The following is a 25,182-nucleotide window of genomic DNA, read 5'->3' as shown; positions in this document are numbered from 1 at the left end:
AAATTAAAAACAGTTACTTTACTGCAGAATGAAAACGTACACGGCTGCTGTACGTGAACAGCAAGAAATTCGTATCTAAACCAGTACGAAAAATAAACAAGGCAGTTACTTTACTGCAAAGGGAAAACGTACACGACTGCTGTACGAAAACAGTATGAAGAACTAAACAAAGCAGTTACTTAACTGCAAGTAAGCCCACGTACACGACTGCTGTACGTGGAAGTAAATAAACGCTAGGAGAACGCTACACTAAGGTGCGGGCCTAGCCACGCTACGTGAACCACGTTCACGAGGTAAACCAAAAAAAACGTTCGAAAATCACGAAAGAAAAAAACGTTTCAAAGACAAAAAGCAGTTCAAACGTGCAGGACGTTGAATAGATGAAAAAGAATTACAAAAACAACGATAAACTTTAGACGAAGTAATTGAAATCTTAGGATTTAGTGAGAGCAATAAGAGAGCGATACTTGCGTAACAGCTGGCAATTACGGAAGGGAGATGGCCACACTTACATACAGACAAATTGCCAGATGCTAGAGCGAGGTTAATACGGTAATGCATAGGTTATATGAGGTGAGGGAGTACGCGCTGTGAATTGATAGTTTTGACATTCGGGTACAAAAGAAGAAAAAAAAGCCTTACTTTAACGCATTATCGTGACACCACATGAACTATTCAAGATATTTATCATAAAAACAAAATCCATTCATATCAGACAATGTCAACTTTAATTTGAATATAAACTTTGTTACTTTCTTATTGCTTAACCGAGATTCATTAATTTTAATATAAACGCGATAAAAATTGATGAAATATCAAATATATTCCATAATTAAAATAAGTAAGTGAAGTGATTATATTCTTATATTCAGTCAGATGATTCTGTCTACCATCTCATCCAGTCATAAATTATAACACTTACTGGTTTATATTTTTACGAGTGACCTGCTTACCTGTCTCCCCACAACCTTAGCACCGCATTCTACCATGTCTAGTATGCCCTGGTAATGTTTTAACACTGTGCACCCTCAGTGACCGGTCAGATCTGGTCAGTGACCTCCTTCTTATTCTACCACCCAAAGTGTCTCACATGTTTTGTGGGGAGACAGGTAAGCGGGGAACGAAGTAAATAATAACTTCCTTGTACTGGCAATGAGGTAACTGCACACAAGCTAGGTTAAATGCTAGACCAGAAATTTGCCCTGATGTTGATTATGTTTGATTATGTACCATTTCAGCTGTAATATATTGATATTAATTGAAGTATCTCTAATTAATTAATTAATTGATGGAAGTATCTCTAGTTAAATGTGACAATTTTTCCTTAAGTACAGTATTGTACACACTTAAGTGAACATCAGCTTTGCAAGTCCTATCACATCTTAAGGAGAACCATCAAAATCCCTAAATCACATCGCAAAATTTCCACCAATTTTTGGGTATATATCTAGCAATAGGTCCAATTTTTATGGCCTTTCACAATAAGATACCAGTTAAATCATTCCCTGGTAGTGAGCAGCCAAACCTTTCAGTTATTCTGAGTGGGGACGTACTGTACAGTAGAGTCTAGGAAAACCTGTCAGATACATTTTTGAAAAGTACAAAGTAGCTTGTGTTAGAGTCACAGGGGAAGTCATTTAGGTCATATGCCATCTTTTCTTTTCCTTTCGCCTACAGGTGTATTAAAGTGTTATTTGCTTGACAAGCCATGCAATGCCTCTAATTGCAATGTATACAAGGTATTATATACCGCAACGTTTCATTTCGCAGTGAATATATACTAAAACTAAACCAGTTTAGCAAATTAAGAAATATTCCTGAAAATTTACGCTGTAGTTTTAGTCTACCAGATTCGAGTGCCACAATCTCCAAATTCTGTTCTTGATCGACGTACTGCGATGATTTTTACCGTCGATGAAACGTAAATTTGAATCGTCCGTTTTCCGAACAAATCATTTTTCAAATGTCTTTATTATGGCCTAATTATTTCTTAGGATGACATCTTTGCACTATACTCCTGAAACCACTGCAGCCCTTCATAACGGCACTTCACGCTTTACTCTCTAGTAGTTCGTTAACCTGACATGTATGGAAATATTTAACGAGCTACCGCTACGAGGAGGGTCAGATAGTGGAATTCCGACCACCAGACAAAAGTGCCATCATCATTGGAGGGCTTTTCCTGTTCATGGTGGAGATGTTAAAAGAAATGGACATATTGCTTCCCACACTACACTTTCAATACTTTTAAACCTACAATGACCTTTAACAGATTCGATGATGTGATGATTTGGTTAAAAGTCAAACAGGCGTAAAAGAGCAAAACTTTTTCTTGCTATAATTTATTAATTTCGATAAATAAATGAAGAGCATTCCCATACAGGTCTGCAGGACGATTATTCAGAGAGCTGATTTATTAAAGTGGGTTGAACCGAAAATCAACAGTGAGGGACTGGACGAAAGATGAAATTGTGGTTTTGCATCGAATTATGATACAAAATGAATGTCATCGACAAATAGAAATAAAAATATGAATTTATTTTTTCTTCATTTTTTGTAGGGATTGTGTATTACATACTGTAGCAATACAAAATGACCTAGAAGCAGCTTCCTTCTTTACCCGTTTTTTTACTATATATTTTGTAAGTTTCTGTCAATATCCTATTTAAAAATCTTGTAATTAATTATATGTGCAGTTTATTAGTCGACGAGCCAATCTACAGCAGTTGCATTTCTGGTAATGACGAAAAAGTTGCAAAATGTAACGGAAAGGTCCATACTGTACAGGCTGCACTGGACATCAGAGACAATGCAACCAGCCGGGGCCATTCTGAAGGAGTTGCGATGGGATTCAAGCTGTACGGTAACAGTGGCAAATGTAATAATGGACTGGTCCGTATAGGCTGCACCATAGAACTAACATGAGTTTTACTTGACCGGTGCAAGTTGTTAGATACAACATGCATTTATGCAGTCGTTAGATACAACATGCTTGCTTATGCAGTTATTTGATACAACATTCATATATGCAGTTGTTAGGAACAACATGCATATATGGAACGGAAACAATTTAGTGTTCAAATTCTGGGTAGCATTTTTAAAGGCTCCGAATTTTTTGTACTCTTGATTATGGATACTATTGTGTGTAGATGACTGCACTCCTGTACATCTTTACACTCGTATAGCAATTTCAACACTTTGCATAGCATTTTGGGATGCGAAAACTGGATAAATTATTCCTTGCATATATGCATATGTAAATGCCTTAAGTAGCTACTTTAAAGCAGTATGAAATCACTTTCAGGTGGATTATGTGTGTTAATACTAAATATAGTACTTATCAGTTCACTTTAGGGAATGAATATATATACATATTCATCGCATATTGCTTTAATAAAACAATCCTACCATCCACTGTCATGCAGGAATCCAAAAATTACCCATCCCGGGCAGCCGAGGGCTTGTAACTTCAAAATTTTATCACGCACAACAGGTAACCAGGAAGCCGTGTGTCTGGAAAGGAAGTGCCTGCCGTGATTGGACGTCCGATGGTGGGGAATACTGATAGCAATTTAGAGTGGCTTTTAAACCACAGAACAACTCATTGAATTATTATATTATTAAACCTGGAAGAGACAAAAAATTTTCTTTTCAGATTTTTTCGTTCACATCTCGAAGAGAGAGATTGTCGATGATATAATAAGGGCAAAAAAAATTTTGCGATGAAAAATGTTGATTAACCTCAGAATAATGCAATTTGTCAATGTCTATCGGGGGTGTCCAGGGCAGGTTTCAAATTTACAACAATAGATTCTGACATTTTGAAAATTATAACATAAATGTGAAAGAAAAGGGTGGGCAGTGGGTGGGGGAGGGGGGAGATTGGGGGAGGGGGCATGTGAAAGAAAGAGATAAAGAATGTATCTCTCAATGTGTATAGCGATTAAATGTCACGCATGTTTGTACTAAAATTGATACAGAACCTCAAAATATCACCCATATGACTTAAATCTTGTCAAGCATTTTTTTTTAAAGTTTTTTTGTTATCGTTCTAGTTGATTAAATCATAAAGGTTAAGTTTAGTTGGTTTAACAGTCATGCATGATTAATTAAGGCTAAATATTCATCTTCTATGTACATTATGAAAATTTAAATCTAAATTATTTCATTCCATGAATCACCAGGCCAGTGAAAGAATCTCAACAACAAAAGTATATACAACAAAAATGTTTGAGAATGTCAAAGCATTCGTACATCCAGGCAAGCTTATAATCCCAGGTACGATCAGGTCCTTCAACTTTGTAATTGACTTCTAAATCCCCATTGGACTACATTACAAGACGACAATTCAATATATTCATGACACATTGTAAAGGTCTTTACCTGCAGTAAGACAGACATCATTAAGGGTTAAAGAAGTAAGATGGCTTTAAATGAATTTTTTTTTTCTCCCATATTTATGACTTGATTAATTAATAAAGCACTTTTGGAACATACCAAGATTAAAACAAAATAGAACATTGGTCAGAAAGCCATTTGGCTTTGTGATTCCTCACCATACAATTTGTTCAAAATTCCACATAACTCTCTGACTGACATGGAGAGGGTGAGTTTAATTTATTCAAGACTTATGTGAGAATGAGAAAAGATCAGAAATTTTCAGCTTGTGGGCATTGACCAATTAAATCAACTGGTAAGGATTTTACAGCTTATAGACATTTTATTCCAAAATTTTTGCTATATCCAGAAAGAACTGTCTTCCTACGTGAAATATAGACATATCGATGTATGAATATAAGGACATTTCTTTTACCAACTAATTTGAAAAAAGCATATCAGTTCTGCCACCAACCACCCCTTTAATAACTGTTATTAATGAATGAGAGATCTCTACATAACATTGCTTATATATACCCTGTGAAATATTTTTACAACTTATTGCCATTTAAGCCAAGTCAATCTATTGTAAATTACAGAGAAAATGGCCAATTAGTAACAGACTTCGTAATCAATCATCAGGGATATGCTCAGAAATATCGGAGCTCTGGACGGTAGTGTGATCCACGTCCTGGGGGAGGGGTCTCAGGGGTGGGGGTTCCCCCTCTTCCTTTGGAAAATGTTTGCAAATGAAGTACATACTTTGATGATAATCTTCTTCCTATTCTGATGCTACCTTCTGTGCCAAGTATTCACCCACGTTTTGGTAAATGTTAAAATTTTTAAATTGATCATCGAAAAAAGTGCCGGGCGGAAATGTTTCAAAATACCGTCTGTGCTCGGCAGGCATTCGGAACTGCCGGGATGCAGCCGCCCTGGCGTGAGCACATCCCTATATCATGCATGTAATGATTCTACCATCAGTCATCATATCGCATGATACTATCACATATATTCCTTTAACTGTATACAAGTTTGCAATAATTGGGTCCACGTTACCTACGCATATAAGAAACGTTAAAATCAGCCCTTCACGGACAAATTTTCTTCCCAGTGGGGAGTCGACCCGGCTAATCCGTCTCAATTACCAATGATATCTTCAGGCAAGCTAATGTTCCAATGTAACTTCTGATGTTTCCTGTCAGCTGATGATGATGCTGTCGAACATACTTTAAATAATGAAGGTCGTGTACTTTTTGCAAGATCGATAGAAACCAACAGATAAAAAAAAAATAAATAAAAAAATAAAAGGAGCAAGAAAGTAAGTGGGTGAAAAGCCATTTAACGGTAGGTCGACCAACTCTTGATTTATGGAACCAATCATTTCAATGTCTAGGGGTGTACATATTCCAAAGCTACCTGCCATACATCAGTCCACAATGAAAAGGTCAGCTGATCAACATGTATTACATATATATCCGAACCACACAAAACACATAATTTGGAGACTTTTGAGAATTATTAGTAAATTCTGCAAACAGTTGTTCAAGGTCACTGAATATGAATATCAATAATATTTTTTCATGTCTGTATATAAACTGAAGTGCCCTACTCCTATCGTCCTATTCATAGTGTCAGTTAATCTTTCCCTTGTGAAGATCGAAATGTATTTCATAAAATTAAGGAATCAATGATTGTTCCAAATTGATTCCTGCTATAAGCCGTACATGAATTCATCACATCTATGTTTTATGTTAGCTAAAATTAATCCCTTTTTTAAAACTTTCCACGTCTTTGACACGATTTCCATCATTTAGGGAAGACTTATTAATGTTCCGAAAATAGTTCTGTATTTCGTATGAGAAATTAATATTGAATGTTTTGTTAGGATCGATCTTTAAACGGCTGAATGCAGGCCTGAAGACTACTACTTTTTTCTATCTGGAAACTCATTAAAGAAGTATATCTGTTATAACCAGTGAGTCAGTGACCATGTCCACATAATGTACAGCACAGTAGTTGGGAAGTCATGTTAAGTTCACCTGTCGGGTGGTGTATATAATCGAGAGCAATTCCTCCGCCAAGCAGCTGTGTTATTAAAGGAAACCATTTATGTCAACTTTGTCTAGACGGGCTCCCAAAGCGTAACGTTGGCGGCTAGTTTTACAAAGTACTGTACAATTTGCTTAGACGCATTTTCTCCGAACCTAGCCGAGTGTTCTAAATACCTAATTGCCACTCTGTGACAAGTACATTTGTCCCCAATTCGAAGCAGACTGGGACGTTCTGGAAGCCAGATGGTTATCTGGAAAGACGCAGTCCTTCACTGCATGGCAAGTTACTGAAACCAATCAAACCACATCCCTGAGGCGGCCCTATGAGCTCGGATGCATGATTTTTCCGGGAATTAGAAAGTTTTGGTTTGTCAAGGGATCAGAGGGAGAAAGAATTAAGCTGCTAATAAATATATAGCCGCGACTTACATTGGCAATGTTCATTTCATTGAACATTAGTCTCTGGCTCTATTTGTTTCATCCCCTGGATACAAACAGCCCTGATTATAATATACACTTTAATGTCACTTTCAATAATTTCCTTTAACCACTCCCCTCACCCTTTGTCCCATCTTTGCAAATGACCCTCTCTCTCCTCCACCACGGATGAGCCTGGGGTAAAAAAGAAATTGCGGTATAGGCTCCAGTTTGCGTATGCTACAGTGTGTTAGGATAATAGGTTTTTGTCCCCTAGGTAGAAAGGAAATCACTGATATTCCGCAAATTCGCGGAGAAAGCTCATGCCTGCTCCACACAATCTTATCCTTACACTCATAGAGTATTTTACCAACCCTCACATTTTACCAACCCTTCTAAATCTTCTCCATTAAAGGTACACTGCTATGTTTGATCTCCTGGTTGGCAAAGTCCACTGTATGTTGACATAGTTTTCCCTAATTATCACTTCCTCTTCATTCCCGCCCCCCCCCCAACCCAACCCCTTCATACTAGCTCTCTCCTTCCACAAATCTGTAAGCCCCTTCCCCCTCCCCCAACCAGGGTTCCCAGATACCTTCTTTGCTCTCCACAACCCCATCCCTTCCACCATTCCTGTCTCCCTTCTCCATTAATGCAAGTACATGCATAGAACCATAAGTTTTCCTAATATTGTCTAATTCCAGCAAACTTTCAAATGTACATATAACACATTCCAAGAGAAACATATCATGACCCACCCTCCCTTACATGTATCTAAATCAGTTTCACACACGTCCAAATCGAGGATACAGTACCATACAACCCTCATCATAACAATTACTGATTACATTAATTAGTAGAACATTTATTATAAGACAAAACAACATAAGGCAGCTCACAATTTAGCAGTCAACAGTGCTCAGAGGATGTGGCTACCCGTGGGGATTACAAAATATTCCCACGGATGCAGTGCTCGTTTCTCCTGATACAACGAGATTGACCAATTAAGACAAATTTGCTACAGAGACCCATCGTTTACACTTGTCTATCGGATTCCCGCGTAACTTGCCAGAGACGCGGAGATCAACAGACTTTTCCACAGCTGCTGCTCATGATCGAGCCTGATCATGTGCAAGCCTGACGATAATAACATTAACAGGAAAATGAGTAAATACCTGCCTTCCTAGACAGCGTGATTCAATCACGCAAGAGGCAAAAGGGAGAAATTAGTCCACAGCCAGCCAAAGGTGACCTGTTCTCTTGGTTGGGAGCACTGCACTTTTTAGTCGGGAGGAAGAAAGTAGGCCACAAAGTGCTCTATTATCTAGCGACCAGACAGAATGAGTCTACGGATTACTTACGTGTAATCTGTTTCGAACCAGGGCTTGCTTGCGCCACTGAATGAGAAATATATCGAAGCTTATTTCTGGCTTGGTGATTCCACATGGTTCACTCGCATTTTACTTGCACTTAAATAAACACATGACTTGGCTGTAGTATTTAAAGTACAGAAGAAACCTGTACGGGTGTTCCAGACTGAGCGAGGCTTCCAGCCAAAATGACTGACCATGATACCAAAACCACAAATAAATGGATGAATTTGAGGCAATAATAATTATTATAATATAGTAATATTTATAAAGCGCATAATCAGCAAAGCTGCTCAGAGCGCTTTACAAATGTAAAACCTAAAAACAAAATAGTAACAAAAATGTAAATATTAAATATATATAGAACCAATCATTCAATAAAGAAACAAATAAGAGTGGTATATACTGCACTCATCATCTGGAACAGCCTGTGTACCTGTCGCAACTTCTCTTGCCATATATTCCAACTTCGTTCCTCCAACAAACTGAATTTAACTGTTCCTAAACCACGCTTGATGACCTATGGTTACAGAAGCTTTGAATACTCTGGCTCTTATCTCTGGAACAAGTTACCAGATCACATTCGAACATGCTATAGACTTTCGACATTCAAAAGTCTACTTAAGACCCATCTTTTCAATTGTTCTTTTGTAAATTAATTTGCTTTCTTTGTAAAGCGCCTTGAGCCGTGACTTTTGTCTACTGATTTGGCGCTATATAAGTCTCATTTATTATTATTATTATTATCATTACACTTATTAGTCAGATTTATAAGATTTAATCATTTAACCTTTAATTCACACTTCAAAACTCTTTAGGATCACAAGAGTGTAGTTTCAGCAAAAGTGAATTTTTATTGTCATTTTAGTGTCAAGGAGAAAAACTACCTGTACAATTGCCTGTACATACAAGTGCCACATACACTCCAAAACGTTATCAAAACGGCTAAAAAAAACTCTTTAGATAAAAAAGGATATTTAACAGGCTGTGAGGCTTGGTAAACACTTCAGTATCCAAGATTTGGGAAAACTAGAACCCTTGGCTAGTTCCGTACGAAAAACGATCAGGGAAAAACCGGACGAAAACCGCACGAAGCTGGCACTTTGGATGGTAGAATGAGAAGAAAGGGCATTGACCGGAGGAGCCGGTCATAGAGGGCACGCAGTGTTGAAAGGTTACCAGTTCATTCTAGGCACAGTAGAATGAGGGTGCTAAGGTTGTGGGGAGACAGGTAAGTGAGGAGCGAAGTAAATCGCAAGACCAAACTCCTTCACAAAAATTGTATCGATCGTAACACAAATTTACTACACAAACACAAACAACCCTTTAAGATGCTAAATACACATTCAAGACTCTAAGGATTTTTTAAATTAGGTAGTTTAAACTGCTGACTCCTTAAAATTATGAGAACATCTGTAGATAGAGGCAGAGATTCTGAGGAAGCAATAGTACAGTATAGCAAGTGTGCAGTCATTGTTAGGAGACAGGTAAGTCAGGCAGCCTAGTAAATAATTCCAACTTATATATTGGTCGAATGCCCTCTCATTTCTAAAACAGTCCCAGTAAAATAAAACACTGAAACAGCTTGAGTTTAATATACTGTTGCAAATTAAGGTTGTGAAGGCATGTAGAAGCTTTCAACCAAGAATTGAGAAAAAAAGTTATAAAAAAATCCAAAATCTTTATATAAATTATACTTTTTTGATCATATTTTAGAGATTTGGAATCTTTAACCTGAATTTTAGCAAACTTTTCATGGCTCATCAACCTTTAAAATTACTTCTGCCCATAGCTATCTAAATGGCAAATCTTCATTGTGTAACAAAAACTGTTTACATCCATATCTTTTAACAGCCGATATACAGTTCTCATATTTTTGTTCATTTTTTTCATTTTCAAAAGGATTATCTCTTTTGATTGTTCAAATTGTTTACTATCTATAGGCTTTTGCCTAAAGTTTCCTAGATGTTTCTAGAGCCACACTCACGACAACAAACAAGTAGTGCCGAATGTTCAAAGCCGAGTTTCCTTTGATTTTCGATCGCAGACAAAGTGAGGGCGCAAGTTCACACTAAACACCGACAGTCATACATATCGTACTTAACCCCCGTACAATGCTATTCAATCGCTTTATGCCACCGCCACCTACACCTCTTTTGTACAGCTTGTCACAAACAAGGCAAACACTGTAAGACCCACTGTACTAGTACTGTATGGAGGATATTCAATCAAGAGTAATACACATACTGCATAGCAATGTATAGCATGGCACAACCACCCCATAATATAACAGCATGGCTAGGTATATTGTATTATTTACTGTACAATACATAATAATATGCCACAGTAGACTTCCAAACTTAAAGACCTGACCTTTTGACCTCTCAACATATTGGAACTGGTGGGGTTCCCTGGGAATCCAGATTCCCAGGCTACAGTTGACCTGGGACCACTTCTGGAAGTGTGAATAACTTTTGCAAAATCATCTTTGTAACATTTTTGGATGTATTACTTTGTAGAACAGTCAGATTCCAGTTAAGGCTGCCTACCATGTACTGTAATACCTTGGGTACGGTGCCATATGAGTGAGACAATCGATTAGACTGTAACTGAAAAACTTCCTGACTCAACTGGGATGCAAACCCAGGCCAGTCTCCCGTTCTATCATATATTCCGAACCTTTCCACTTCTGAAGGAACTTCATTCGCTCCCTATCAGCTCCAGAATTAAGTATAAACTACTTCTTTTCACCTTTTGTGCTCATCATCTGGAATAGCCTGTATATATACCTGTCGCAACTTCTCTTGCCATGATATATTCCAACTCGCACACTTCGTTCCTCCAACAAACTGTATCTAACTGATATCTAACCACGCTTGATGACCTATGGTTACAGAAGCTTTGAATACTCTGGTTCTTATCTCCGGAACAAGTTACCAGATCACATTCTACATTCAAAAGTCTACTTAAGACCCATCTTTTCACTTGTTCTTTTGTAAATTAATTCGCTTCCTTTGTAAAGCACCTTGAGCAGTGGCTTTTGTCTACTGATTTGGCGCTATATAAGTCTCATTTATTATTATTATTATTATTATATGCAGACATCCTAACCCACTGTACTGTCCCTATGGGCAGCTCAGATGTTACGTCCAGCGGTTTGAAACCAGTAAATAGGAAGGACACTGCGAGCCCGGCCCACTATTGACCAATATTATTTTAAAATGTAATCCTGTTTCCGGACATACTTTGCCTTTAATCCTAATTACCCTAATTCGATATTAAAGCATTTATCATATCCAACTGGAAACCAGAAATTTACAAAGTACTGTATACCCTTAAGTCAGAGGAGGTCATACTGATAAATATATACAGCTATAAAACATGTTTTAACATGAACCCCATGAGTTTACCAACTACACTCATTGCCCATAGAGGAGAGAGCTATTTTTATTCAGGCACTTCTTATTATTTACTGTGCCCTTGCTACAGGCTCTCCTTCTTATGTCAAGGAACTTTCGCCCCCCCCCCCCCGCCCATCGACCATCTAGATGACTCTGCAGTGCTGACAAAAAAATCTTTTGGTTATTCCAAAATCTTTTGGTTTTTCTTTCTCTGCGCAAACTTGGTCCCGTTCATTGGAACTCGCCCCTTCCGTCTATTGGAAATTTGATTTCTGTCGTAAGCTCTCGAGTCCAAATAAAGATGTCTCTTTTTGAATCTGGCTTTTTCTTAATATGTAATATTTAGTGTAATTGTAACACCTTTTGCTACGTGTTTAAAATTTTAGATCATTGCTCCACCATAGTTGTATTTAGTGCTTTAAAAATAATGTACTATGACAATTATTATTATATTTTATTATTATAATAAAATATATTATTATTTATTATTACAATATGACCAATTGGTGCTCTTCATTACACAAAAGGAAACATGAACCAATCCAAGGCAATTGAATACTGTATGCATACTTGTAAGTATGTAGTGTGCATGTGCACACATATATCACAGAACTTTACAACACATATCACAGTTACAACATGTGTTTTCCTTAAACAGGAACTTTACAGCTCAAAACCCAACCCATTATCTTTTAAAACATTGTGATTGGGATGCTTAAATTGGTGATTGACATCTCTTCCAAGCAGCTAAGTTCCGTACAGAGAGTCTTCTTCCTGTTTCGGAGATATCTTGACTTCCATGCGTCTATATCCCGCCACACATGACCGCACAGCCTTCGTTCAGCGGTGTGTAGTTTTAAAATGAACTGAGTACTTAAGGGTTACAATTCTTGATTTTAAAGCTAATCAGGTATATATAATTGTGTGTTTAATACCCTGTCCGTTTTCCTTTTCTCATCTCTTTTTTCATGCTTGTGTCATTTTTTGCTCATTGAAATTTTGCCAAAATGACAACATTGCTCAGAGACATTTGCTGAATGTACATGTATACAGGTCTGTAGTCACCGTTCTAACTTGTTAAAGATTTGAATACTGACATTTAATGCCGGTAATGTATTTTTTAGTACTTAAAAAAAATTGTTTGTCTTCCACTATGAAAAGAAAGAACATAAACAAATGACTTTTGGATACTCAAAGGCCCCCTACTTCAATGTGGTACCATTATTGTAGTACCAACCACCAACATAAATGGTAGTTCCCTAACCATGGCTAATTCTCTTAGCAGGAATTACCATTGTAAAATTTTCACAGACTTTCAAAAGTCACAATTAAACATGACATCAGATGATCAGACTGTATGCTTCATATCGGAAAGTTATAACAAAGTTGTTTGAGGAACGGCAAAATATAAACCCCGTGTTTCACAAGGGTTGTTCAAGAAAAAACGAGACAACCCTTGTTTCACAAATTTGAACACTTTTCATTACGTCCTTTAATACATTTCCATCACGAGGTCACCATACTGTGGCAATTAAAGTATGCAATTTATTCCAATTGATCATCCTAGCTGACGGAATTCCTGAAAATAAAAAACGTTAAAATTTGGCCCAATGTTTAATTTATTTCCACTTTTATCGTCTATATTATAACATTCATGTTACCATAAAGGTGGGGGGAGAGGTAATTTACCACAAGGTCCACAACCCTCTTACTTATGTAGAGTATGGACAGATCAAAATGGAACTCGACCTTTGACACTTATAAACATATCTTTAGATCCATCAATAAGAAAAAGATCAAAAAGACAACCAAAGACAGATTTTTACAATAATACTAATAATATTGTAGATTAATATAGCGCCACTCCAGGAAAGGAGTAACAGCCCATGGTGCTTCAAAAAGTGGAAAGCATCAACAATGAAATGCAGAACATAGAAAGTTAGTCTTCAGTAAACTCAAAAGTTGATAGGTTTGAACAAGTTTGCAGATGGTCTGATAACTTATTCCAAAGACTTATGATGGAAAATAAACATAGTTCCATTAAAAATTTACAATGAGTTTGTTCTCAGGGCATGGAGATGAAGAACTCATAATTTTCAAAAACCAGAGAGCAAATATTTTGGTACCGAGACCTTGTTTAAACTGGATCACTCTGAAAGACTTCAGATGTACATAGGTGTGTAAGATACAGTATAACACTGTGCAATTTGGCATATATACTGTACTTTGTGTAACTTTTCTCACCAACGTATTAAACCTACAGATACTGTCATACATAACTGCACTGTGCATTTGTGATTAACAAGCTTCTAAGAGTTAAGTTACCGAAGGTTGTAACACTACTGGGTTGAAGGAATTACATAGAGGCCTATTGTACTGTACATGTCCTGTATGTTTACTGTAGTTTCACTGTAGTGTAGCTGTACTGTAATGTACTGCAGTGTACTTTGTTGTAGTGTACTGTATTGCAGTACTGTACATAGGGTACATACTGCACTGCAGTGTACTGAAGTGTACTGTGCTATAGTGAACTCATTGAACTGTATTGTAAAGTAGCTGTACTGTAGTGTACTCTACTGCAATGTACTTCAGTGTAGTGTAGCTGTACATAGTGTACATACCATATTGCAATGTACCGTGCTGTGCAAAATCGAGACATTGCTTTCATCTTTAAAGCAGCATTTTGCGTTGGGTCGCTTTTTTCTACCTTTTTAACATGTGCATCGATTTTTTTACATGTATCAATCATAAAACAGCAAACCAAGATACCATCCAAGTTTCACCCTACCAAGAGCGTTAATTAGCGAGTAATTAACGATTTATATCGATAACGAGTAAAAGTGTCCTCGACAAAGTTTTCATATCTCCAAATCCACTAGTTTGAATTCCACCAATCATTGAATAGTATGTTTATTCATGAGCATTTTGCGTTTAGTCGCCGTTTTCTACTTTTTTTGACATGTCCATCAAGTTTTTTACATACATCAAATCACAAAACAGCAAATTAAGATATTAGCCAAGTTTTTCCCTGCCAAAAACTTTAATTGGCGAGTATTCCACGTACAAAATTAAATCGCATTCAGTTCCCAAACCCACTAGTTTGAATTCAACCAATCAGAGATGCAGGTTTAGTTATGAGCCGTTGCTAAAAATAGATTCAAGACTTCGCGTTGGGAGTTGTTATGCAACTCCCTGGTACAACTGCCATATAGACTGTACACAAGTCAAGTGTGGTGTTATATTACATATCTGTCAATGACGTTCGTAGTGTTTAAATATTCATATTATGGGCGAGGTTTATTGGGTTCCCAACGGAAAATATCTTGGAGAACAACAAAGTTGAAAGTTGCAATTTTTTCGACTTTTATGCCACCATTTGAAGTAAAATATAAATAGATAAGCTAGTTATGTATGTCGTTATGGCATAGTGGAGTCAGTGAGGTTGAGAAATATCATAGTCGAGGACGCAAAATGCTGCTTTAACCGTAGTGCATAGTCAACCTATACTACAACTTTCACGGCACACATTTGTATTGTACAGTGCCATGCAGGGCCTATCGTACGGTTCACCTGCAAAATCTGCATAGCCTACCATCTAGGGTGAAGGCGTCAATTTTGTCGTCACCACAGCTGTATATATGGTATGTACAGTAATTAAGATAATGTGCCACACTGAATTCATTTGTTTGCTGCGAGCAAATATATTCATACTTTTATCTATACTTCGGCAAGAGTTATAATAATGAGAAGACGAAAAATGAAAGGCAGTTTTACTGTTATGGGAAATGCACCAGGTTTACAGTACAACTGTATCGTAGATCTACAAAATGTGATAAGGGGTGGTGTTCAATGTTCTGTATATTTTTACAAGTTTGCCTAAATAGAATATATCAGAATAGTAGTTAGAAAGAGTAAAGTATTTCAGTGCCAGGGATTATCATTGATATAGTTTATTCACAATGTCTGCATTGTTAACTGTAAAAGATCTAATCACACATTGCTATAGACATCTGGAGTTACACACACACACACACTAGTGTATGATGACAAAGCCATGTAGGAAACAGATCTGTTCATTCAAGATTGTAATTTATAAAAGAAAGAGTTATTCATTATACTGTATAGCCAGAAGCACCAAATCCTGTGAAAAGTAACATCTGGAAGGAAACTACTAGTAAATGTTGAACAGTGTAGCATATTCTAATCAATACAGTACTCATGAATTCAACATGTCTTTTAAGTACTCTGAAATCTAACAACCTTTATGAAGTTTTGCGAGGGAATAAGACATATGAAGCAGGAATATGAAAAGGGCAGAAGGGTGGGGGAGGGAGGGAAGGGGGTGGGGCGGTGGTAGTCTCCTTGGCAAACAAAATATACAATTACAAAGTGTGCACTGAGTCTTGGCTGGTCAACTGCAGTACAGTAAAAGAGATATGGATGGAAGCGTACAAGATATACATACTTTTGTAATACTCTATATAATACATAACTATACTGAAAACCTTTTTATACAGTGTTTATAAAAAACTGCCTACTATTATCAGTATTTTCATCGATACTATGTTAAAATTAAAATTCCAGAGTTGTCATTGGTAGGCAGAGCTTAAAATTTACTCGAGACTGGGTGTTCAAATTTTAGCCTCACTGACGAAGGTAGATCTTGCCATCCTAAATCCCGACCAGAATTGATCGCCTCAAAGTTTTCTCAACTTTTGTGACTGGTACTGACTTTTACCTTTGAAGTTTCTTCTGTCAATTTCCCTGGGCATCACTCTCCTGCCCCCTTCCCGATCTCCCCCCTCCCCTCTAGCCAATTTCATTTTCCTTTAAAAGAAACATGTTTTGGAATCTGTTAAGTTCGGAATACATTGAGAAACTTGACAGTTTTGTAATTAGCAGTGCTCAGGTGGCCATTTCTTGCGACCTACAGTACTGACAGTATGTACATCTATTTTTAATAGTAGTACAGTACCTTCCACCCTTGTTGAGTTTAACCCTTAAAATTTGAAATCAGTTGAAATACCCAATTTGGGATACTCAAATCATATCATTTCCCAATAAAGCAAATTAAACAGTCTAAGGGCATACAAAGTACACTTGTTATTTTGGATTGTTAGCCACTCGTGTAAAACCACTCAAATTTTTTTTTTTTTTTTTTTGTTGGTATTGTTAAGGCAATATATGTTTGACTAGAGGGCCTACCCGAATCACGTAACTTTGACAACAAATCTTTTTTTTTCCCTTGCTTGTGACACACAGCGTATTGAAAATCTTGCCAAAACCTCGCCTGAACTTGACGGTTTTCAACACATGATACAATGATACCAGCAGATAATCTATCAAGTTTCATTATGAAATTACAGTAATAAAGTCGCATTGCATTATAAGATATTGAACTGTTTTTTACATGCTGTAAATTTGTTACAGAGGGTAATGAAAAATATAAAAATAATGAGATGGCCACAAGTACGTTTTATTAACAAAAACATCTTATTATTAATAACTCTTTACTTTCATATTACATTACAGAACATTAATATAGCCATTGATTATGATACATACTGAATTTACTTTAATTTAATGCTGGACATTGAATCTTTGTCAAGATTACTTTTTTTTTCCTGCTTTCGAATAAAAAACCATCCAGTGTACTAAAGTAGACTAGGTTGTGTACAGCAGTACTCCAGTCTATAGCATGTTGGTGAATCTTTGGAAAATTTCAGATTAGTTGGATATGGAAAGAAAAACAAGATGCCTTTCAATTAACCTATGAACAATCAAAGATTAAATTTCTTTATGAATCTATTTACTAATTCCTACTCAAAAGTTATGGATCAAAGCTTCGCACCGCCACTTTTTGTCCATTTATGACAAAATTATTACCATCAACATATATTAATTAAAGGTATGCTGCATTGGCCCAAATATACTAGATATTCAAATATGGTCACCTTTGGTCGAAATTCTTAAACTGTTTTAATTATGTACAACTTTGGAGGAAAATTTCCTCACTGGGACATCAGTCATCTTGCCATGTGTTCCTTAAAACTGTCTGAGAACAATTTGGAGAGTAAAGACCTCCAGGAAAGTACTTTTTGAAAAACTGATAGCAATTATAGCATGCTATAATTTGGGGCATATACTGACTACCTTTAAAAAAAAAAATCTACTGGCACTGAAGATTTCCTGAATGGCAACACACAATTAGTTACTACAGTACAGGCTTTTGAGAGCAGCACCATAAAATACTTGAGCACTGATAATTAGCAGAAATACAGGGCTTTTGTTTGGTATGGAAATCATGCCGATGAATCCTTTACTGACAATTGCTTACTGACTTAACTGTACCTTACAAACGTATGTAAAGTTCTTAGAGGTCTATTGGAAAGAAAATTTCCCAGTGCCCATTTTGTTCCTATTTTTTCTACTGGCAAACGGCAAAATCTACCGGCATAAATTTTAGCCAGTAAATAAATCCAATTAAATTCTCATTATATCAGGAAGAGTTGCATTACGCTTAAAAACAGGATTGTCCAGAGAAATGTACTTACATATAACAAATAAACGAGGAAACAATACTCTTTAAGCATCCTGGTGACATTTGCAGTCAATTTCTACTGTAAAAGTAACATTTTCAAGCAAACGGCTGGTCAAAAGTTCGAACCCTATCCGATCCCAGGTTTACAAGATGGACGTACAAAATAGAGTTAAAACAAGACATATTGCTGTCAATGTACTACTATGACATCACTCCTGCTTGCCTCAAGTTCACTTATACCCCGGTATAAAACTGTGGGCAATTTCAGTTATCAATATCACAAGAACACCCACCCATTGTACGAATTGGATACAAATTTCACCAGACTGCTTAGAATATGTTCCTCTTTCGTATCTGTCAAATATGAATCTTCTTCTGGATTAAATCTATTTCGGCTACAGGTAAGTTCCGTTTCAATAATTGCATTGTGAGTACGCACCTACTCAGGTAACTGACCAATACAAAAACATTTATAAACAAGATGAGTCGTTGCTGCATACATACTGTACTGTTCAGTTGAATGTCCTCTGTATTGCTATATGCTAGAATGTCCAATAATGGTCACTAATACTCATATTACAAGAAACATTTTACTGATATTACCACAGAGTCATTCTTCACACCTGACTTGTGTTTGTCTTGTTGATCAGTCCCAAATGTGTGCAAACTTATTACCTAGCAATTTTCAGTATTACACACAGTGCTTAACTTTGCGGGAGGTATTGTATTGGGGAGGGGGTGGGGGGTGGGGAAGGGGGAATAATACTATTGACTTTAAATACTACTGTAAGTCACTCATCATTTCAAAGATTGAAAACAAACCAATGCATTTCAAACATTACGTGTTCAGGGGCAACTCTTACCCTGAGAGTCGAGTGAATGTGGCCCTATGAGTGGTGACTACACGAGTGGAGTCGTGTCTTTATAATATCATTCAATCCAAGAACATATAAATATTCTAAACCATGCACATGGTAAGTTCATATATCTATAGCAGAGATGACTATATTTGAAGGAATAGTACTGTCATATAACTGCTTTCCACAAGTGCTAAAATGAAATTCAAGTGCCACAATGTTCAAGTGGTTTAACACTTGTAAAATATTTGTTCACATATTGTATTGCATTTTAAAACTTCCCAAATATTTTGTTCATTTCCGAACAATCGTATCAATCCCTTAAGTACTCATTTGTTTGAACAAAGCAGTGCACACAGGCACCTACTGTACAAGCCAAAGAAGAACAAACATGAGTCGTTTGGCAATAAACGCTTCGTTGTAACGGTTAGGTCTATCATAGCCCTGGTGAACACAAATGTGTTTTCACTTAGGAAAAAATCAACATGGATATACACAGAAATCCCCTACTGAGGGCTACTCACATCATATTGCAACAACAATACAAATTATGTGACATTTTAGCAAGTTGGAAATGGTATAGATATTCCAAGTGTCAGCTTATTACAATCCATGAACTACTGTACCTAAGAATCTTACAGAGCAGATATGATAAGATATACATTTGATGATCTTCTGCCATTATATTGGTATTGAAAAACAATCTCGGAGCATTTTATAATTGTTCAGGTATTGAGGCTTCCTTCTGAATGCTGCTAACAGTACTTAGGAATGTGAAAAAGTTAGAGGAAAAGGTTCCCATATCAGATTTTTTTTGGGGGGGGGGGGGGTGGGGGCAAAGCATATCCAGATTCTCACCAGATGGACAGGATGCATATACGATGAGGGCAACAGTTTGTTGTGTCAAACTCTTACGATTTGAATGAATGCTTGTCATTGATTTAAAGTCTGACAGATGTACTGGAATAACTAAAGTTTTTGGCCCATGAAGACTGCAACAGGAGCAAACTAGAAGAACTTTTGGTAGTCACCCCCCCCCCCCCCCCCCAAATGAACAAGAATTGCTATTCAACTTCCTAGTAGGAGTCAAAACATAAATGTTACCTATTACTGTATGTCATGGAAAAAGGAATATATATTAATTACATCATGAGATCGAGTAACACCATGGTACCCAATTTATGTATATGATATACATATATGCTCATGTTTACAATTCTCACATTTTATAAGTAAATGACTGAATAAAGAACACAACAGATTGAAAGACAAACAAAATTTGCTAGATACCAAGTAAACTCTTTATTTCAGTTTTTGCAGTTGAAATATTAAATACAATCATTATGTACAATTGTAAACTAAATAAAGGAAGAAGAAAGAAATATTGTCCTTACCAGCCATCATTGGCTTCTGACTTCTCTCTCAAGTACAGTACAGCCTAGCTTTCAGCCACACCAACTTCAGAAACTTCCACCTCCTTGGTTAGCACCACCCAAGTTTGATCACTAAAACTCCTTTTCCTGTAAAAAGGTAACCAAATACTGTTAACGATCCCACACAGTAGCATGAATCTTTAAGAATAATATATCCCTTGCATGATATTTTCACTTCTTATAAGGTGGTCCTTTCCTCAAGTTTAACTATTCAGTATTACTCATAGCTATAGCACACAACAACAAGTGAATTCTGGATAATTCTGGATAATTAACACACTTCAAAACTCGTACTGTCGTAGTCGTATAGTAGCGTACACGCTTTAATTTTATTACCTGCGTAGCCTAACAACGTTATGTTATTCTTCCCTCCACTCTGCCTCAGAGTAACGTGCGTACCTAACTTAGGCTATTGTCAGTATTTGGTTCAATCCCAACTTAGACCTAATAGCTGCGGTTTGCTTTTCACAGCTTCATGGTCAAATGTGGAATAATAACTAGAGTGGCCATGGCCTGAGAATGTGGCCGAGTTCAAGGTTTTTTCAAACATAAAATTGAGGGTATTGTAATGCACACGAAGAAACCTTGAAAGTGTGGACGTTGAACTGGCTACAATTAATAGGCTACACAGATAAACTTTATACAAGTCAGCTGATGACGAGAGGGTTGGTACGAACGTGAAGGGTGGGTTTACTTACGAAAATAGCTTATTTGGCGAGCGGCAGTGATGGCTGATTCCTTTGCTTTATAGAAATGGATCATGTGTAGACCATCCAGGTTGTGCATCCCTACCAAAATCCTTGCTAAGTAGCCAATCTCACAGACCAGTTCTGTCCAAACGGGGCTTGGTGGCCTATGCAAGGTGAATTACCTTCGTGTGCGTGCGTACGAGCGTACGTACGTACACACGATATGTATGCTGGCAATTGTAAATTGCACGGATGAACTTATTAACATAATTATTGACTTGACAAAATAGGACTGTTCTATTCTGCTGTGGGGCTGTATAAAATATTGAAATTTATTACTCGGAGATAGACAAATATTTATATCAATTTCACAGTAAATATTAACTAAGATAATAAATTAATAATAGATTGAAATACAATTTATAAATCATGTTGTTATTTAGTATTTTTCTGAACTCAATGTTGTTTACTGATATTCTATTAGAGAGTAGTATGATCCATATCGTCAAATCTTGTGCTTTCCCCTCTGCAACTATCACGAAATTCGTAATTTTTATTTCACCCAGGGAGCATTAAAGTTAACTGTAATGTTTCTGAGTATATTGCTCTCGGACTATTCCAGATCACAATCCCATGCTCTTCATAATCGAAGAGTTCATTCTTACCCCATCTGAAGACTTACAATAAGCTGTTTATTCCCCGTCAGCTGAATTGAACAAACATAAAAGAAGGATTATCGATGTCCTCATGTTAAGGACACGCAATCTAAAGTACCATTTGAGTTTATTTACAGCCTCATGTAAAACTCGGCAGCCTTGAAAACAAACCCTTATAAACTGGGGTTTCTTCCTACGCATTGAGCGGGAAGTTTTTCCATTTGGGTGGGGGATTACACCACTTTTGCTTATAAGGAATCATGTATTTTTCTAAGCTAATATAATTTTTGATTACGAAAGCAGATACAGATCCAATAGCGTCAGATAGACGCACAGTAGGCTATCATATTATGTAAGAATGCGTGGAAATTGTGGTTACACCTGTCTTAGTACAATCATAGCACTGGGCAGTACACTGAAGAGGGGCGGAAGGAAGTATCATATTATAATTATATTTACTGGGTCGCCTTCTGTCAGCGCCTTTTTTTCCTTTCTTATTTTTTTCATATTTTTACCCACTTTTTGATGCATTTGTGGAAAATCTGGAACTCTTCACCCCAGTTACATGCATTTCGTCATTTTCTGCCAGACTATTCACAATTGATACCAACACTTATTTTGGTTGGTCTTGTAACTCCTTGGTCCAATCAAGCGCACCCTACTCTTCAACCTAACGCAAACAAATTCAATGACTTAATTAGCACAATGTTGCGTTTTAACCTAATTAAAGACCTAATTTATAGTATAAATATGCTTCAAAAATGCACAATTGACATCTACATTTTATTGGTCTTCTTTTGTTGTATGCTCGGAGCCCATCGTGCCTGGGCCCTTCTTTTCTAAGAATTCACAAGTACACTGATGAGGGAGATGGCTCGTAGGATAAGAATTTTTAGTTGGCGGGGCACCAAAAAGTTATGGATCGGCCCGTGGCATCAACCATTTAAGAGAGGGCGCAATACTTCGTGTTTTGTAACTTGTGAAGTATCTGTACGTACATGGTGGTGGCATGCACAGATGGGGCGGGCACATCAGTCTGCACAGGGTACGTACGGACCTATAGTTGAGCCTGATGAACGTTATTATTAGCATAATCACATGTAGGAGGGTAATTTTAGAGAAGTTTTCTCATAGTGCCATTTAAAAGCACATAGTAAGCCAGAGAGAAGAATTACTTTAAGATCTTTTTTTGTGATGTTTCTCAAAGACCTCAAGGAGTGTAGGGTGGTGGGGAGGAGAGGGGAGGGGGGCTTGTGGCGAGACCAAGACAAATGCGACAATTTTTAGAATTTCGCAAATTTGAAGCACAAAATATACATGTCAGAAAGGACTTATTCGTAAGTCAATTTGCAACCTCGGAGTCCTGATGGGTGATATCAACGAACGTAAGCTGCACAACTTTGTAAATGGATTTTCGCTCTCTCGCGGCCATTACGTATTAATAAATTAACTTCAGCGGACACCGAACTGTGAAATTATGGGGCGAGGGAGGGGGGGGGGGAGTCACTAGAACGTGATTCGAACTGAGTGATCCCATGTGTACAAACCTAATGATTTACCGATGGAGCTACCCAGCCCATGGTTGGTGGTGATCCTAGCCCATTGTCATGTGCCATTTGCGATCCTAGCCCATGGTTGGTGGCGAATCTGGCCCATGGTTTGTGGCGACCATAGCCCATGGTTGGTGGCGATCGTAAAGCCTATGACCATTACCTTGCTCGAAGGCCAGTAAACACCATAAGACATGGTATCAGGGATCAGATAAGCATGTAATTGGCCATACGGCACAGTGTCATGATACGTAGTGGGCCTACATCTGTAAACCCATACTGTACCGGTACGTATACTACTGCCATAAAATTAAACATATAAAGAAGGGATGGGCCGTTGTCACATACATCCCACCTGCCAAGTTCATCTCGCGACCCACCTCCTTCCCCTTCCTGATGGCCAATGCATCGATCCCCAACGCGTTAATACTATATATGGCCGTGGTAATAAGTCTCGCTAGCTGGTATAATGGAGTTGAAAGTCATGGCGACCCATATTCTACACATTGAACTGGTCCACACAGTCATGCTATACGTGGGTACAGCTTTAGAATCAAAGGTCTGTATATATGATGTAACATCGTTTCCTGTATATATTGCTGGATACAGGGAATACGACAATATGATGGTTTACTTTGCCGTCCATGCATGTCGCTCTATCGGTACTGCTTATATACCATGTACAGAATGTAAGAAGGAATCATTCATTTAAGCAGCCTGTCGCTGTCTAAGTGAGATAAGTTATTCATCCATGCATACAATAAATTTGAGCACAACGTATATTGTAAGTATAACATTATGATCTCTCAACAGATGTTAACAGCGATGAATATAACATCCGTGAAAATGTCTAAGGCTTTCTTAGAATGCACAAATTCTTATAGCATAAACCTGTTTACGCTTTTTCCGTTTTGTCAGATGTATACCTATATTCTAGCCTATTTTACATAAGAATCGGTGCGGAAGTTGTTATTTTCAATGAAGTTGCTAACATCGATATGTACTTCGCAGGCAACTGCGTGAGTACGAAATATGCAATATGGTATACACTATACTGCAACTGTAGTGCGATATTATATATACGGTGCGTAGCCATAGTTGAACAGACAACCTCATTCACGCGACAACTTTGGTTATTTAGTATTTTGTTCCTCAAGTTACCTCCCTCCCTCCCTCCCTGCCCACCCCAACCAACTGGGAGTTTGAAGAGTTGTTCCGTAAAACGATTCCATCGGGGTAAAACAGTATGTTGAAATTATACGCGTTTATAGGAACGAGAGTTTTTGATTTCACAAAAACGTTTTCTTTGCTAGGCACTGCCTTCAAAAACTGTCAACAGGCCCTCTGGTACAATGTGAGAATCAGATCAAATCATAATGCATATTCATATGGGCATAATTATATTTGCGAATTGATCAATTTTGATTGGCTACCGACATTCGTGGCGCCGCGAAACGAGATTTGTATAGATTAATTCTATTGAGGATTGAAAACGTACAGTGCTCAGATGAATGAAACACAAATAGGCCTACCAATGGGCGCATTAACTCATTCGTCAGTGTTTGATATATGTCTAATTTGATACGGTCAGTTCTGCAGCTAAACACTTGAAGCGGCACGAACTACATTAATCCAGTTTTTAAACATCTATCAACCAATCGGAAAAGAGTATCCAACCTAATGTGTAATTGTTGGCAATAACCTACCGTATCGTAGAAAGATATAAAAGCAGTGGAAATAACCTGATACAATCCATGTGGGTGTTTATCACACTATAAGACAATACAACTATATGATACTCATATTTTGATATATTGTACCTGTATTATATTACCAG

The 25,182-nt window shown here is 37.3% G+C and overlaps 1 protein-coding gene across 2 annotated transcripts in view; it reads right to left on the bottom strand.

The window, feature by feature from the left end:
* LOC139969531 (ecdysone-induced protein 78C-like) overlaps positions 1-21,356 on the bottom strand; it is an 87,894-nt gene extending 66,538 nt beyond the window's left edge. Inside the window, exons 1-2 of one of the 2 annotated variants that reach the window (XM_071974600.1) lie at positions 21,149-21,356; positions 20,412-20,537 (exon numbers count right to left, since the gene is read on the bottom strand). In XM_071974600.1, the coding sequence (XP_071830701.1) occupies positions 20,412-20,421 (10 nt within the window). In that variant the 5' untranslated portion in view covers positions 20,422-20,537; positions 21,149-21,356. Of the gene's footprint in view, positions 1-20,411; positions 20,538-20,786; positions 21,089-21,148 lie in introns of those variants that run through there. The other variant, XM_071974601.1, reaches the window with a different exon arrangement.
* Positions 21,357-25,182: the final 3,826 nt, after the last annotated feature.

The sequence above is a fragment of the Apostichopus japonicus genome, chromosome 7 (assembly GCF_037975245.1).
Source record: "Apostichopus japonicus isolate 1M-3 chromosome 7, ASM3797524v1, whole genome shotgun sequence".
Classification (NCBI taxonomy): domain Eukaryota; kingdom Metazoa; phylum Echinodermata; class Holothuroidea; order Aspidochirotida; family Stichopodidae; genus Apostichopus; species Apostichopus japonicus.
Note: the sequence above shows the minus strand (reverse complement) of the source record. Positions and strands in the feature narration are given on the sequence as shown.